General features: G+C 35.0%; 1 protein-coding gene across 6 annotated transcripts in view; it reads left to right on the top strand.

The window, feature by feature from the left end:
- METTL25 (methyltransferase like 25) overlaps nucleotides 1–12,690 on the top strand; it is an 89,702-nt gene that overhangs the window by 10,916 nt on the left and 66,096 nt on the right. For all 6 annotated transcript variants that reach the window (XM_056338986.1, XM_056338984.1, XM_056338985.1 and 3 more), the window contains exons 3-5: nucleotides 2,065–2,165; nucleotides 7,754–8,383; nucleotides 11,277–11,421. In XM_056338986.1, coding sequence (XP_056194961.1) covers nucleotides 2,065–2,165; nucleotides 7,754–8,383; nucleotides 11,277–11,421 — 876 coding nt within the window. The remainder of the gene's footprint in view (nucleotides 1–2,064; nucleotides 2,166–7,753; nucleotides 8,384–11,276; nucleotides 11,422–12,690) is intronic.

Below are 12,690 nucleotides of genomic sequence, written 5' to 3'. Positions count from 1 at the left end.
CAGTTGTACACATAGTAAGGAGATCTACGTGTATAATTACATGTTTTAAGAAAGTAGTTTTGTGGTAACAGTGAACTTACAGTTTGTTTAAAAGTAGTATACATATTTTTTTCAAATTTGCCGTTGTCTTGGCAATATAAAACAGTCTCCAAATACAGTTTTTCTCTTAGGTTGTAATATGTCTTGGTTTTCAAAATAACGTAAAAAAATCTATCAGAGTTCTGCAGAAAATGTAGCAACAGTAAAATTTATTAAAAATCCATAATTTTCTGTGAACAGTATCGTTTTCCCTGAGCTGAAATATAAGCTCAGTGTTGATTCTGCAAAAAGCAGGAAAAGTAGTATAAAAATGGTTAAGAAACTTTAGTAGCTAAGGTGATAAATACTTTTTATATGTAGGTATAAGAAAACTATGGTTTTTCTACCTGGAACCTCAACTTTTGTATGTTGGGTCTTGTGTCTGGATTTCTTGATTTCTTCCATGTTTGAAATACTTAATTTGGCTCAAGTACTGTCTGAAATGGTGCTTCACACAGGATTACCCAATTCAGTCTTTTGACTTGATAATATAGCAAAGAGTAAAAGGTGCAATATGTGGTGATAGTTCAAAGTGACAGTGCTGCTTTGGAGAAGTCAAACATCTTTTATTTCTGTCAAGAAGTTAAATGTCTGTTTCTTCCTGTTCCTGTTCTGCTTCTTTGACTCATGAGCCTATCTAGACGCAAAAATGTTCAAATATAAACAAAAAGACTTTTTCTGTCTTTTTTTCTTTCATTTGGAATGTTTACAAATTAAGAGTTTTTAGAAACACTATGTGGATCTTCACAATTTTAAAGTTAAGAAGAGTCTTTAGTGAAATGACAAACACTTGTTTCTGCTGTTTGTTTTGCTTAAAAGTATTTTAGTCTATTTTTTCTTTTGTCAGGTCATAGACATTATATTAGATTTTAAGTATTGTCATAACAGTTTATTATAAAAAAACAGATGTTTAAGGAATAGAGAAATCCTGTGGGTTTGGGGAAAAATAGAGAAAACACTGGGTTTCTCATGAGCTCAGTTCAATTCCCCACTCTCTTTTAAAGAAGTAACACTCTTGGCTCTGTTCCCAGCATGATCTGATCAAGGAATGAACATAGCTTTTTGCTTAATGATCAGTTTCTGGACAGATGAACAGAATACTGTGCAGAAAACAGAGAATGGGAAAGTATATTAATCTGCCTAGTCATGTAGAAAAGGTTTGTTTTCTAGGAACATGCTCATCAATAATGATCTGGTTTCTTCTACCATCACTCAGACTTACAAAAATTTCCATCAATTTAACTGGAGCCAAGTGTATTGTAGTGTTGGCCCCCTGAGAGAAATGTGTGGGTTTCTCCCAAAGCAGCGAGTTCTGAGCTCCTCCTTTGGTTGGGGGATGTAAAGATTAGCAAGTGGGTGCTTGGTATTCTCCACAACCAGTAAATCTGTGATAGAGATTGACTCCATCTCATTAACACACCCTCCAGCAACACCGAAATGAGTGATCTTCTACCATAAAGATGTAACAGTTCTATAACCCATCCATAGGGTAAAAAAAGAAAATTAAAGTGCTCTGCCTTTGAATTTCCCTAGTATCACTCATAAAAATTTTTTGAGATAATCTGCCACTTGAGATTGTGAGCAAATCTGCAGAATTAAGAAGCTGTACTGTGTGATTATTGATTGTCCCTGCCCTTATATTTCACATATGTAAATGTGATAAATGACACAAAAATAAATATTTTTTATGACTAGGAAGAAATAGTAGTTTTATAGTAGTAACTATTGTCTAATATCTGGTCAGGTATTACATATGCTACATCTTAAAAAAACTACACCAACTACTAAGTTTTACACTGTTGTATTTTACTAACTCATCTGTAATTCAGTAGTTCAATCTTGTAATTAGTGAGTTTTTAGTTAAAAATTGCTATCCTTAAAATATAAAAATACTGTAGCATATTTTTAGGTAGGTATTTTTTCTGATTGATCACAAATCTTTATTATTATGGGTAGTGTTAATGTGTATTTCTTAATCTGATACAGGTATCAAAACTGATGAGTTTATGAATAATAAGAAATCACATGAAGTGCAGGTGATGTCAGAGCTGGTAGTCCACATGGCGAACTATTGTGGTATAAAGCAGGTAAGAAAGCATTTCTTGTTATATATTACCACGTATCTTCCAAATTGTTCTCTTATTGTGTTCAAATACATAATTTTGATGTATGTCTGTCACTGCTATTCTAGTTTTTCCGGAAATAATTGTAGGTAAAGAAGACCCTTTAGGGCCAAGTTGAGGACGATTTTGATTACAAATGTATCATTCCAAAGGAGCTGCCTTTCAGTGATTCATAATCATTTTATGACTCATGAAAAATTTTAAGAAATTATAATTGTCCTCTATATGTTGAGCAGCTAAAAGTTGTGCTGCTTTTTGCTATACGTGGGTACTGCCTTGTTTATCAGTATATTGCTGGCAATTTACCATAATGATGCTTATGGTAGGAGAGCAAAACTTCAGTCTTCTTCTGTCAGGCACGCAGGAGTGCCACATAGAGACCAAAGCAGAAAATCTGAGACATTTTGAAAGCTCATCTTATTCTGGCACAAGGAATTTAAATTGTTTCCTATTGTTTAGTGCTGTTCACATTTAATTAACATGGATTGAGATCTATCAATTAGGAATTTAGTTATGATGTTTTTAGTTTGAAGACAGACAAGATTAAGCAGAGATTTATGTAACAGAGTGTACATGAAGTACATTTAGTAGAACGTGTATGAGATCTGGACACCAAATACCATTATCACGCAGTGATTACGCTATGAATTGGCTGTTTCATACATCATATGGCAAGTTCATCCTTGGATGGAGAAGAATTGCAGGATTCCTTTCTCAAATTTGATTGTAACTTACCTTTTTTTTTTACATGTAATGATGATTGCACAGTGCACTAGATCACTGTTGCATTAAAACCTCATACATGTTTACTTATGGATCTGTTGACAAAACACAAGCATCACAACAATACCTGAATACCTGACATTTTTTGAGTAGTGTATTTCACATTCTGTTAGACAAAAGTACATCAATACCATTGCCTTGGTTACGTACATGTAATTCTTCTGTAAGCTTTTTCAATGCTAAACTTTCTGTTAGATTCCACATCTTAGACCTTTGTTGCGGCAACACTAAATTTTTAAGTATCTGGGTAAACTGAGTTGGTTTAATCATTTTAATCTCTGTGGTGCTAGTAACTGGCTAATGTAGCTTCATCCTCGCTTTAAACTGTAGATGTCTAGTGTCTCTGGACACTGTATTTGATTGCTTTTTACATCTGAGGTGCACTTGCTTTCTGTGAAAGGGGCTGGAAGTGTAAGTGGAGACTAATTTCCTCCAGCCTAATATTCATTCCCACAAAGATTTGTGGAAAACAAACTCTATTTGTTTAAAATCAAAGATTAATAAAGTATCTGACCAGATTTTATGCTGAACATATTCCCTCTGAGCCTTTATTTTTATTCCTAAGTAAATATCTCTGAGGATAATTTTAAATTAATGTGTCAGGTGTGGGTAAGGGGGACGGGACAGCTGCAGTTGGGCAGTCTGAGTCTGTATTACTCTGGTCTCTGGCATATCTTGACCCCCATATTGTGCCTGGCCTTTGTAATGGGAAAGTGCTAGTTGACCTGCTTCATACCTGCACCAGGGGGGTTGCTAAAAATGAATGGTGTGGCTAAAAATGAGTGGTGCTGGGGGTAGAGTCCTTACAGCCATGCTCTGTTCAGTTTTGTGGTAGAGCTGTAACTGCAGCATCCTGAGGTGCTGCTGCTACTGCTGCCGTAGACTGAAGGGCAAGACCCAAAACTTGGATTCAGCTCTGGGTTGCTGAAGCTGAACTTTGATTAGGAAGTTATTTGGCTCAGACAAAGTTTAATTTAGATACCGTAAATGATGCAGTGCTCTTGATAGGTTTGGGTCAGTGCTGTGGTGACCTTGGAAACAGAAGTTAAAACTGAATCCTGACCATCTGTTTTGTGAGGAACAATTGACGAAGGCAACGTTTTAGGTAGTCTTCTCCTTACAGCTGGGATTACCAAGTAAATAAAGGGCTGCAGTTAAGGCCAAATGTTATTGGATGAGACACATTCAATTTGTAGGCATCTGCGATTGCTTACAGCAATGGAAAGCAATCTCTCCAGCAGCTCTTTCAAGAGCCAGCCACAGTGACAAGTGTAGGTGCCCTCAACAGCTATAAAGTGGATACACTCTTTAAAGAATAGAAATGCAGTAGCAGCAGATTTGTGAAAGTAATTTGTTCTATCATTAGCATGTCTTTTGCCTTAATTACCTTTTGCTCAAGGCAAGTGTAAGTGGTTCAAGTGTTGAAGACTTTCACGTACTGAAAAAGCTGTAGTTTGCTTATAATGCAATACTAAATGTTCTGTGTTTTCTGGAAGGTGGTGTTTCATATAGCCCTTTCATTTATATTTTAAATAGTTCCTGTGAGATTCAGGAATAAAAGGAAAGGAGGGTAAAAATTAGAGCCACTTTAATGACCTAACCTAAGTCCTGATGTAGCTGGTTACTAATAAAATCTCAAACCAATCATGATTAAGTATCTGTCAATATGCTGCAATTTCATCCAATGTTTATGCACTTTTATCAGATGGCTTGGAGTATCTTTATACAAAGTATTATTTTCTGTTTATTTTTTGAAAAAATTGTAACATTTAATGAAAAATATTATTGCAGTATATCACTGAATATGAAATGACAACCGCTCTATATTAACTTTTTTCCATTTTAGTCATATACTGAAAAATTTATTTGTGCAAAGTTACAAATCCCTAATATATGAAAAGAGCTTTCCGGTTACAATGGGAAAAAAAAGAAAACAAAAGCCTCCTTCTCAGTTATTAAAAAGCAAGTCCTTATGTTTTGGTTACCTTTCAACTTTAAAAAAACATAGGAATTGTAAAGTTTTAGGAGAGTTTTTCCTTATTGATTTTTTCTGTCCTTCTCGCAAAACAAAATATATGCAGCATTTAATTAAAAAATCTAGAGCTATGAAAACACAACACATGTTTTATAACAGCACATGTCCTCAGGGTGTTTCTGTCAGATATTATAGATCACTGACGGCTTGAAAAATGCCCTCCAATTCACCTCCATGCCCATGAGGTATAATGGGTGGTAGAGGATATTGCTCTCTTGTGTTATTTTATAATGTAATATAATAAATGGTAAAATAAGAATAAAAGCAAAAAATTTATTATGAGTGTAATCACTTCTAGGTTAATGATTTGAATTAAAACATTAAAGCAAACCAGCTAAAGGTTTTTTTTCAGTTGTTTACTGCCCCTTTTAAACATTGTTCTTATTGTACAAGTGGAACTTTATTTTATAAAGAAGTTCTTGATACAGCTCTGAAAAGAAGCCAGTGATGATTCCTCTTTGCTTAAACGCACATTTGTTTTCTTTAATGTATATGTGAAAGTTTTCCTTGGAAATTGCAGCCTGTGCAGCAAGAGTTGCAATGTGTAATGTAAGTATGATATAATCCTGCATTCAGCATCCATTAAATTTGTGATTTGGTGCTGGGAAATGTTGGAATACTTCTGGAAATTGAGTTCTTGATTGCACTGTGCCAGAAACTGTGTTTAAACATAGTACCCAAATCACTGTGGACAAGGCCTTTGGAGTTCATGATATCATGGAAATTTCATTTTAAAAGTTCATGCTTGGCAGATATGCTATGGATTGCTGATTACCTTTCCTTATGTAATCAAGGGAAGGTAAGGCAGGGATTAATTTAATGCAGTCTATTTGTTTAGCACAAGATCATTGACTGCTTATTTTTAGTCAAATTTTCCTTTAGTTTTAAAACTATTCTCCCAGTGCTAATTTAACAATGTATTACTGTTTTCTTTTTACTTGGAAACAACTAAAACCTTACCCAAACATCAGCTTGTCTTTACAGCCACTAGAGGTCACACATAGGAGTCAGGAATAATTATTCTAATAATTATAATTCTAATTAATAATTATTCTAATAATTATTCCTAACTATTCACACCGACTGACTCTTGTGTCCAGATGCTGCCTTTCACAGAAACAATTTAAAACCTTGTAGAAGTGGAGGTGTGCGTATTCTGCATAATAGTAGTATCTGTTACATAAAATAGTGGGTAAAATTATTCCTTGAACACTTTTCTTTCCTTCACTTCTAAATAGTCTAGGAGAATATTGGTGATAAATGTGACAAATGACATTTTCAAAAAGTATCCTTAGATTATATCAATTCTATTTCACTAAATCCACTCCTGTACTGATTTCATTCAAGAAATTTGAGCATACCTAGATGGCAAATATGCAACAATATCACATGACAAGTGCAGATGAGAAAGCCACATGCAGTCTAGGTAAACAACTTTTACCTAGTAGTGTGTATTCCTCACTGCTTTACGTAGTCTTTAGTGACATTGGTTCATTTTTTTTCTTTCTAATTCCACGGCTGTACAAATCTTTAAATTTCTTAGAACAAGGAATAAATCTTTCTTTTTCATTTCAGTAAGAGTATTGCTGTACTGAATTTTCCTACTTGCTAAAAAACTATGCAGTTGAGTTTAAAATGGATCCACATAGTTTATGCTCCTATTTGGACTTTACAATATCAGTGTAAGTTTTCTTATGAATCTGTACAGACCAGCAACACATAGATGTTCTTGAATCAAACACTTTCAGGAACATCTACAAAGTCATTATATCTGATCAATATAATTTTTAGTGGATACCTGAACAGAAGTGAAAGTTATCATTCTCTTCCCTTAAAGTCACTCTGCCTATTCTTGCAAAATTTTCTGTTATTTATTACAAATTAAAAACCCACATGATACAAAGCTGTGGTTATGTACTTAAAGGTCTTAGGTTACCCTTGCTTCTGCTACTACTCTGTATACTGTTTTCCTTTCTGTGCTGTATCAGTCACTGAACTAGCACATGCTATCAACTATGAGACAAACTAAACTATCAGCTAAAGTTACCCTTTCTATTCACTCCTTCCTCCAGAACAGGCAGTGGAAAGCACAGGGGTCCCTTTGTTTCATTACACAAGCATCGTCATGTTAATCAAAGCTGTATGGATCATTTCCACAGAATGGGAAAGCAATATAAATAAGCGTTCTGACTTAAAAGCAGGTATCAATATCACCTGTCTTTAGGTCACATCTGAAGTGATTAATTTAGGCACCGAATCTGAAGATGCTTATTTCTGTACACCTAGTGGTAGTAGGCTTCTCAGTATGGGAGTTAGGTGCCTAAAGCTAAATACTGTGAACACTTTCTTTGCTACCTGTATATCCTAAGCCAGGTCAGCAAGGGCGGGGAGTGTTGTTGGTGGTTTATGGTTATTTTCTTTAGCAGAAGGAAGTTCTGTGTCAAAAAATATGTTGTGAAGTCTTTCCCAGAAGAGTCAGGACTTATGTGCATTGCATAAGCATTGTGATGGCTGTTTTCTGGAGCAAATCAGTTAAGACTTAATTCTGTGTTTTAAAGTGAGAAGGTGGACCAACAAAGCAAAAGAACTAAGTGTATTAGGAGGGATGATACTGATAAGGTAGCTATTAAATCCATGCTTAAATTTTTAGAGAATTGTTTTTCATTTGATTGAAGTGTGTCTTGTTGCTCATTAATAGAGTAAATTTTATTTTCTTTTTTTCCCCATTATCTAGGTGATTGATATAGGCTCTGGAAAAGGCTACCTGAGTTCATTTTTGTCCATGCAATATAACTTAAAAGTTTATGGAATTGACTCTTCAAACAGCAACACTGATGGTGCTCATGAAAGGAACAGAAAATTGAAGAAACACTGGAGAGCGTATCAGAGTCGAGGACGAGAAAACCTCAAAAGCCAGAGGTTGGAAAAAGCAAATGACAGGCCAGCGGAAAGTGAAATTAAATGTAAAGCAATCAATGAACAGCCCTTAAATGATTACAGTAGTCTTCAAAGTCAGGACCAAATGACTATCCAAGATTTAGTTCCTTGTGGTTTCACAGAAATAGCTACATCTGAAACCAGCAAACAAACTGAAGTTGATATGGTGGCTCAGACACAATCTGATGAGAGCAAACTTTCTGAAGAGGTTCTTGCTATTCTAAATTTTCTGCCTGCTGATGCTGTAGAAGTTTTTTCTTCATCTGAGTGTAACTATGGGGAACTCTGTGAAGAGGAAAAAGCACAAAGAAAGATGGCATCTCTCAAGGCTAAAGCAAGCAAGTCAAGTGAATCAAACCTGTATTTTCCAGTGACCTCTTGCATCACTGCAGAAACAGAACTCAGTGACATCATAACAGATCTGGAGGTTATATTACTAATACTTGAAGTAGTTTGTCTGTTGTCTTTATATTGCTATTTCCATACATGCATAATGCTTACTTAGTGCACATCAAGTGCTGTCAGTGGTGTAAAAGAATATTCTAGCTCAGTAATGTTTGTCAGCCAGTTAGCAGAAGTATGTCTAGCAGATACTGATTCTTTTTATATTTTAATGTATGAGTTGGGATTATTTTGAATATGTAAAGCAGCATATTATATATATAGAGAATATATATTATATTTTTATAATACATGTATATATAAATATAATATATTTAAAATATAAATTTTAGAATTTATGGGGTAGGTACTAATCAGTTGTCAAAGGTAACAGCTTACATATTAGCACATTTGGATGTTTTACAAGTGTGGTGATAGATAACAACTAATTATTATGAAAAGAGTTATATTTACCAGGTAGAGGGATGTGTTAAGCACTGGAATTTCAATTTTCCTGAAATGTCTTATTTTTAAAGTTTTATATTTTTGCAATTTCATTTAAACTTTGACAGCATAGGATAATATATTGTGTATAGTACTCAACATAAAGAGTTTGTAAAGAGCCCTATTTGCAAATAATGTTTTTATATTTTGACTTTTCAGAGTTACTTTAAGTTTCTTTAGTAATTTACCAGCTGGCAGGGATTGTGTCTACACAAACAAACCCAAATTCAGCTGCCCAAATACAGTGACAGAAGTCTTGAAGCTGTATGGCTGTTAATTCCTATGCCTGAGCTAATGTACATTGATTGGGTAGATACATTCAGCCTTTTATGGAAAGATAAAAACTTGTCTGCATTCAGTAGTAACTGAACAATTATATTCAAGGGTATAATTCATCTCTGATGCAAGACCATAGGTTTGGGCTGATGGCCCTGTAACTTGAGGTAATGAATCTTACTGAATATCTGACAATATGTGGAGCAAGCTCATTTCTATCTGTGAAAGACAGCCTGAGCAGCAGGGTTTGTTTATGAAGCATATGCCTTTACATTTGTATAGTTGGATTCTGTATTATCTTAGCATGTAATTTGTATGGTGTAAAAGGTGGAAGAAATGCTCTATCACTGCCTTTTTTTATTAAAAAAAAAAGCTTCAGAAAGGGTAAAAGCTTCATTGTATTAAAAAATAGTAATAACCAAACTGCACATTATGTGTATGTGTGAAATTATAAAACTTTAAAATGTACTATCATTTACATGTTTTAAAAGTACTTTGAGAGTTTTTAGAAATAGTTTTACAAATATTTACAATTTTTATTGTAACCATAAATTGATTATTTTTTTTCTGAAATGTGGGACAAATGTGTAAAGTTAGTATTTACTGATTTATGTCCTAAGGTCTGAATTTAATCAGCTGATGAAATATGGGTATAGGGTTGCATGTTTGTATATAGCCCAGGACTAATACTGAGATATGAAATTTTGGTACACTTAAGCCAATGATCCAAAAAGTACTTTCTGTTACACGCAGGCAACCTCACTGAAGTCAATGATGGTCCAAAAGTGTACCTGACACAGACGGACTGCCCTTGGATTTTTCAGAAGTTTTGAGCACTGTAATATGTTTCCTCTGTCTTGCATGTGGTAGCCATCTACCACTAGCCTCCTCCTCAAAGAATCTCTCTAACTTTTTCTGTCCTGGGGTTTAAATGCTGCCCTTGGAAGTGCACATCTTCCCTTAGCTTCCATACTTTTCCAAACTGGAAAAAAGGCTTTGTGGAATGGTGAGCTGAAGCTGACTGATAGGAAAAAAGTCTTCAAAAATTAAGCTGGACTGAAACTAAACTTTTGCTGCTTAAGTTTTGGATCTTAAGACAAGGAGAGGGCAAGCACAGACAAGCAGCACAAAGTGGAAGGTGAGAAGAGAGACAGGAAGAATTAAAAGAGGAAAGGGGACGTTTTACTGTTTTGCATGTACATATACTATATAGTACACATGGGTGAGAAAATCAGATATGAAGCAGCAAAAATAGATGTGCTTATAAAGTCAGAATGATTATAGAAAGGTATCCCAGTTGCATGTCTCTGAGCTAATTTCTTGTTGATAACCCTGTTAATGAATAAGGCTGAAATTCAAAGTCACACTATGTTTACCATGTAGATTCCAACTAATAATGCCAGAAGGAAATACATTGTTGTGAATGGTGAGAAGAGGGATAATTTGGATGGAGAAATTGAGAGAAAAGGGACATTGAGGAAGAAGTAAAGCAGGAAATAGAATGCACAGAACAAAAGAGTATCTGAAGCTGAAGTTCTGACCTTGTCCTGTGGAATAAAATGCCCATTTGTTGTTGAATAGTAGTAGGCACACTGCAAAACTGTGGCAGTGCTACAGTTTTGGAAATAACAAAGCCTGCTCTTCACATTATAGCTGTCATTAGGAAGTGGGTTTGATTTCAGCAATTTAAAGTAGCAGAAATGCTATAGGTCAGTCCAGCCAGACTTACAGCTGCAAATCTAAAGAAAAGGAAGTAGCAGTGGTAGTAATAATGAAAACAGGAAAGCTAGGAAAGGCAAGAGAAAATACCCCATGTTCTCTTCTAGGCAGGTAAATGAGTTGCTATTCGTAGTCTTGAACTTCTGTTTCCTTAGGGCCAGTGAAGGTGGAGTGCAGAGATGGACAGTTTCCTCCCTGAATAAAGTGATGAGCAGTCCCTCCACAGAGGGAAAGCACCACGTTCTCTTAGCACTGAAGAGCTTTTATTATATTGAGAAATTCTAGAGTGGAACAGCAGGAGTCCTCATGGAGTTGTGTATTTAAACCTTACAGCTCCATAACCATTTGCAGCATGTCTGAGTTCTGGTGTTCGTTGTTATTTTTGCTCTTTCAGTTGAAGAGAAAGATGTTTTATTGTTGCTTTTTTTCCTTTTTCTTAGGACTGTGTGATGGTGGGTCTACATACATGTGGTGATCTTGCTGCAAATACTCTACGAATTTTTACTGCCAAGCCTGAAATCAAAGCAGTTTGCAGTGTAGGCTGCTGCTACCATCTATTGTCAGAACAGTTTGAAAACCAAGAAGGTAATTCTTCTGAGCTTAACTTGTGGCTGCCAGCTTGCATGTTGAGAGTATATCTTTTCATTAATAACCTCCTTGTGTTTGTTCCTTTCCAGTGGCTTATTTAGTACTGATTTTGATTATGTTATGTGGGTCATTCACTTCTGGAAGTCCTGTAGCTTTCCTATTATGCCAATATTCCTAATATTCTTACTGAAATTAGGGACATTAATGTAGAATGTTTTTATGTAGTTATGAATACAGCTGGTTTTCTGCCTTTACTTCACTTGTAAAATGTGGAGGCTTTTTTGTTCCAATATGTTTTCATCCTTTTGAAATATTTTGCACCAGATTTTGCTCTTGGCTGTCTGCATGCAACATCCATTTATGCTGAGTTGTACATATACAACTATGAGCAGAATTAAGTCCTTGTAATGTAAGTTGTTACTCAAAAAAACATTCATCTGAGTGCTGTGCTGTGGGCCATAATGTTTAGAACATTATGGAACAGTACATATATAACAGTTTTTCTGTAGGCAAATTTTCCTTCATATGTGGTTTTTTTCAGTTTTGATAAAAAGTTATCTTTACTTGAAAGGTAAATTCTGCATAATGAAAAACATTAAGTAGCTGAATTTACTGAGACAAGTGCTATGTAGCTGAGCTGTCTAGATGCTGTCTGCCAGAGTCCTAGAATCTGATCATTGTATCAACCAAATTTGAGAGAGGAGTGGACTGGCAAAGTTTATTTCAGCTCTTTCAGGGAACTTTATGGACAGAAAGGCAGGTGGAACCCAGCTGCTGTTCTTTAACAGTTTGGCTGCTCATGCAGCTAAGGCACAGCTCCAGACTGACCATGACACATGCTAGCTCTTTCTTGCTTTAATGATCTTTTCATGTTGTTTTTATCTTCCTCTGGAACAATTTCAAGAGTTTTTGCTGTAGATTATTTTCAGTTATTTTGCAATAGTTCAGGTTGCCTGAAAAAAACAAAGAGAAAGAAAATACAATAAAAATTTCTTGAGTTATAGAAATGCAATTAGTAAAAAAGATACAATTCCTATTACAACAGATTTAAAAAAAAAAAAAAAATTTCAGGCATTTGTCATTAAGTTTGTGTGTCTGAAAAATTTCATTGTTTCTTATTTTTGCAAAAAGGACACGACTTCCTGTTCTAGCTGTAGGATTATTTTTTCCAGACCAGTGCATAAGGTTTTACTAAATTGTTGTTATTCACACACCACCAAAGGATCAGGTATGATAACGTATTCTGAGTTCCAGCAAACATGTACA

The sequence above is a fragment of the Falco biarmicus genome, chromosome 5 (assembly GCF_023638135.1).
Source record: "Falco biarmicus isolate bFalBia1 chromosome 5, bFalBia1.pri, whole genome shotgun sequence".
Taxonomy (NCBI): Eukaryota; Metazoa; Chordata; class Aves; order Falconiformes; family Falconidae; genus Falco; species Falco biarmicus.
This window is presented reverse-complemented; position numbering and strand designations above follow the sequence as displayed.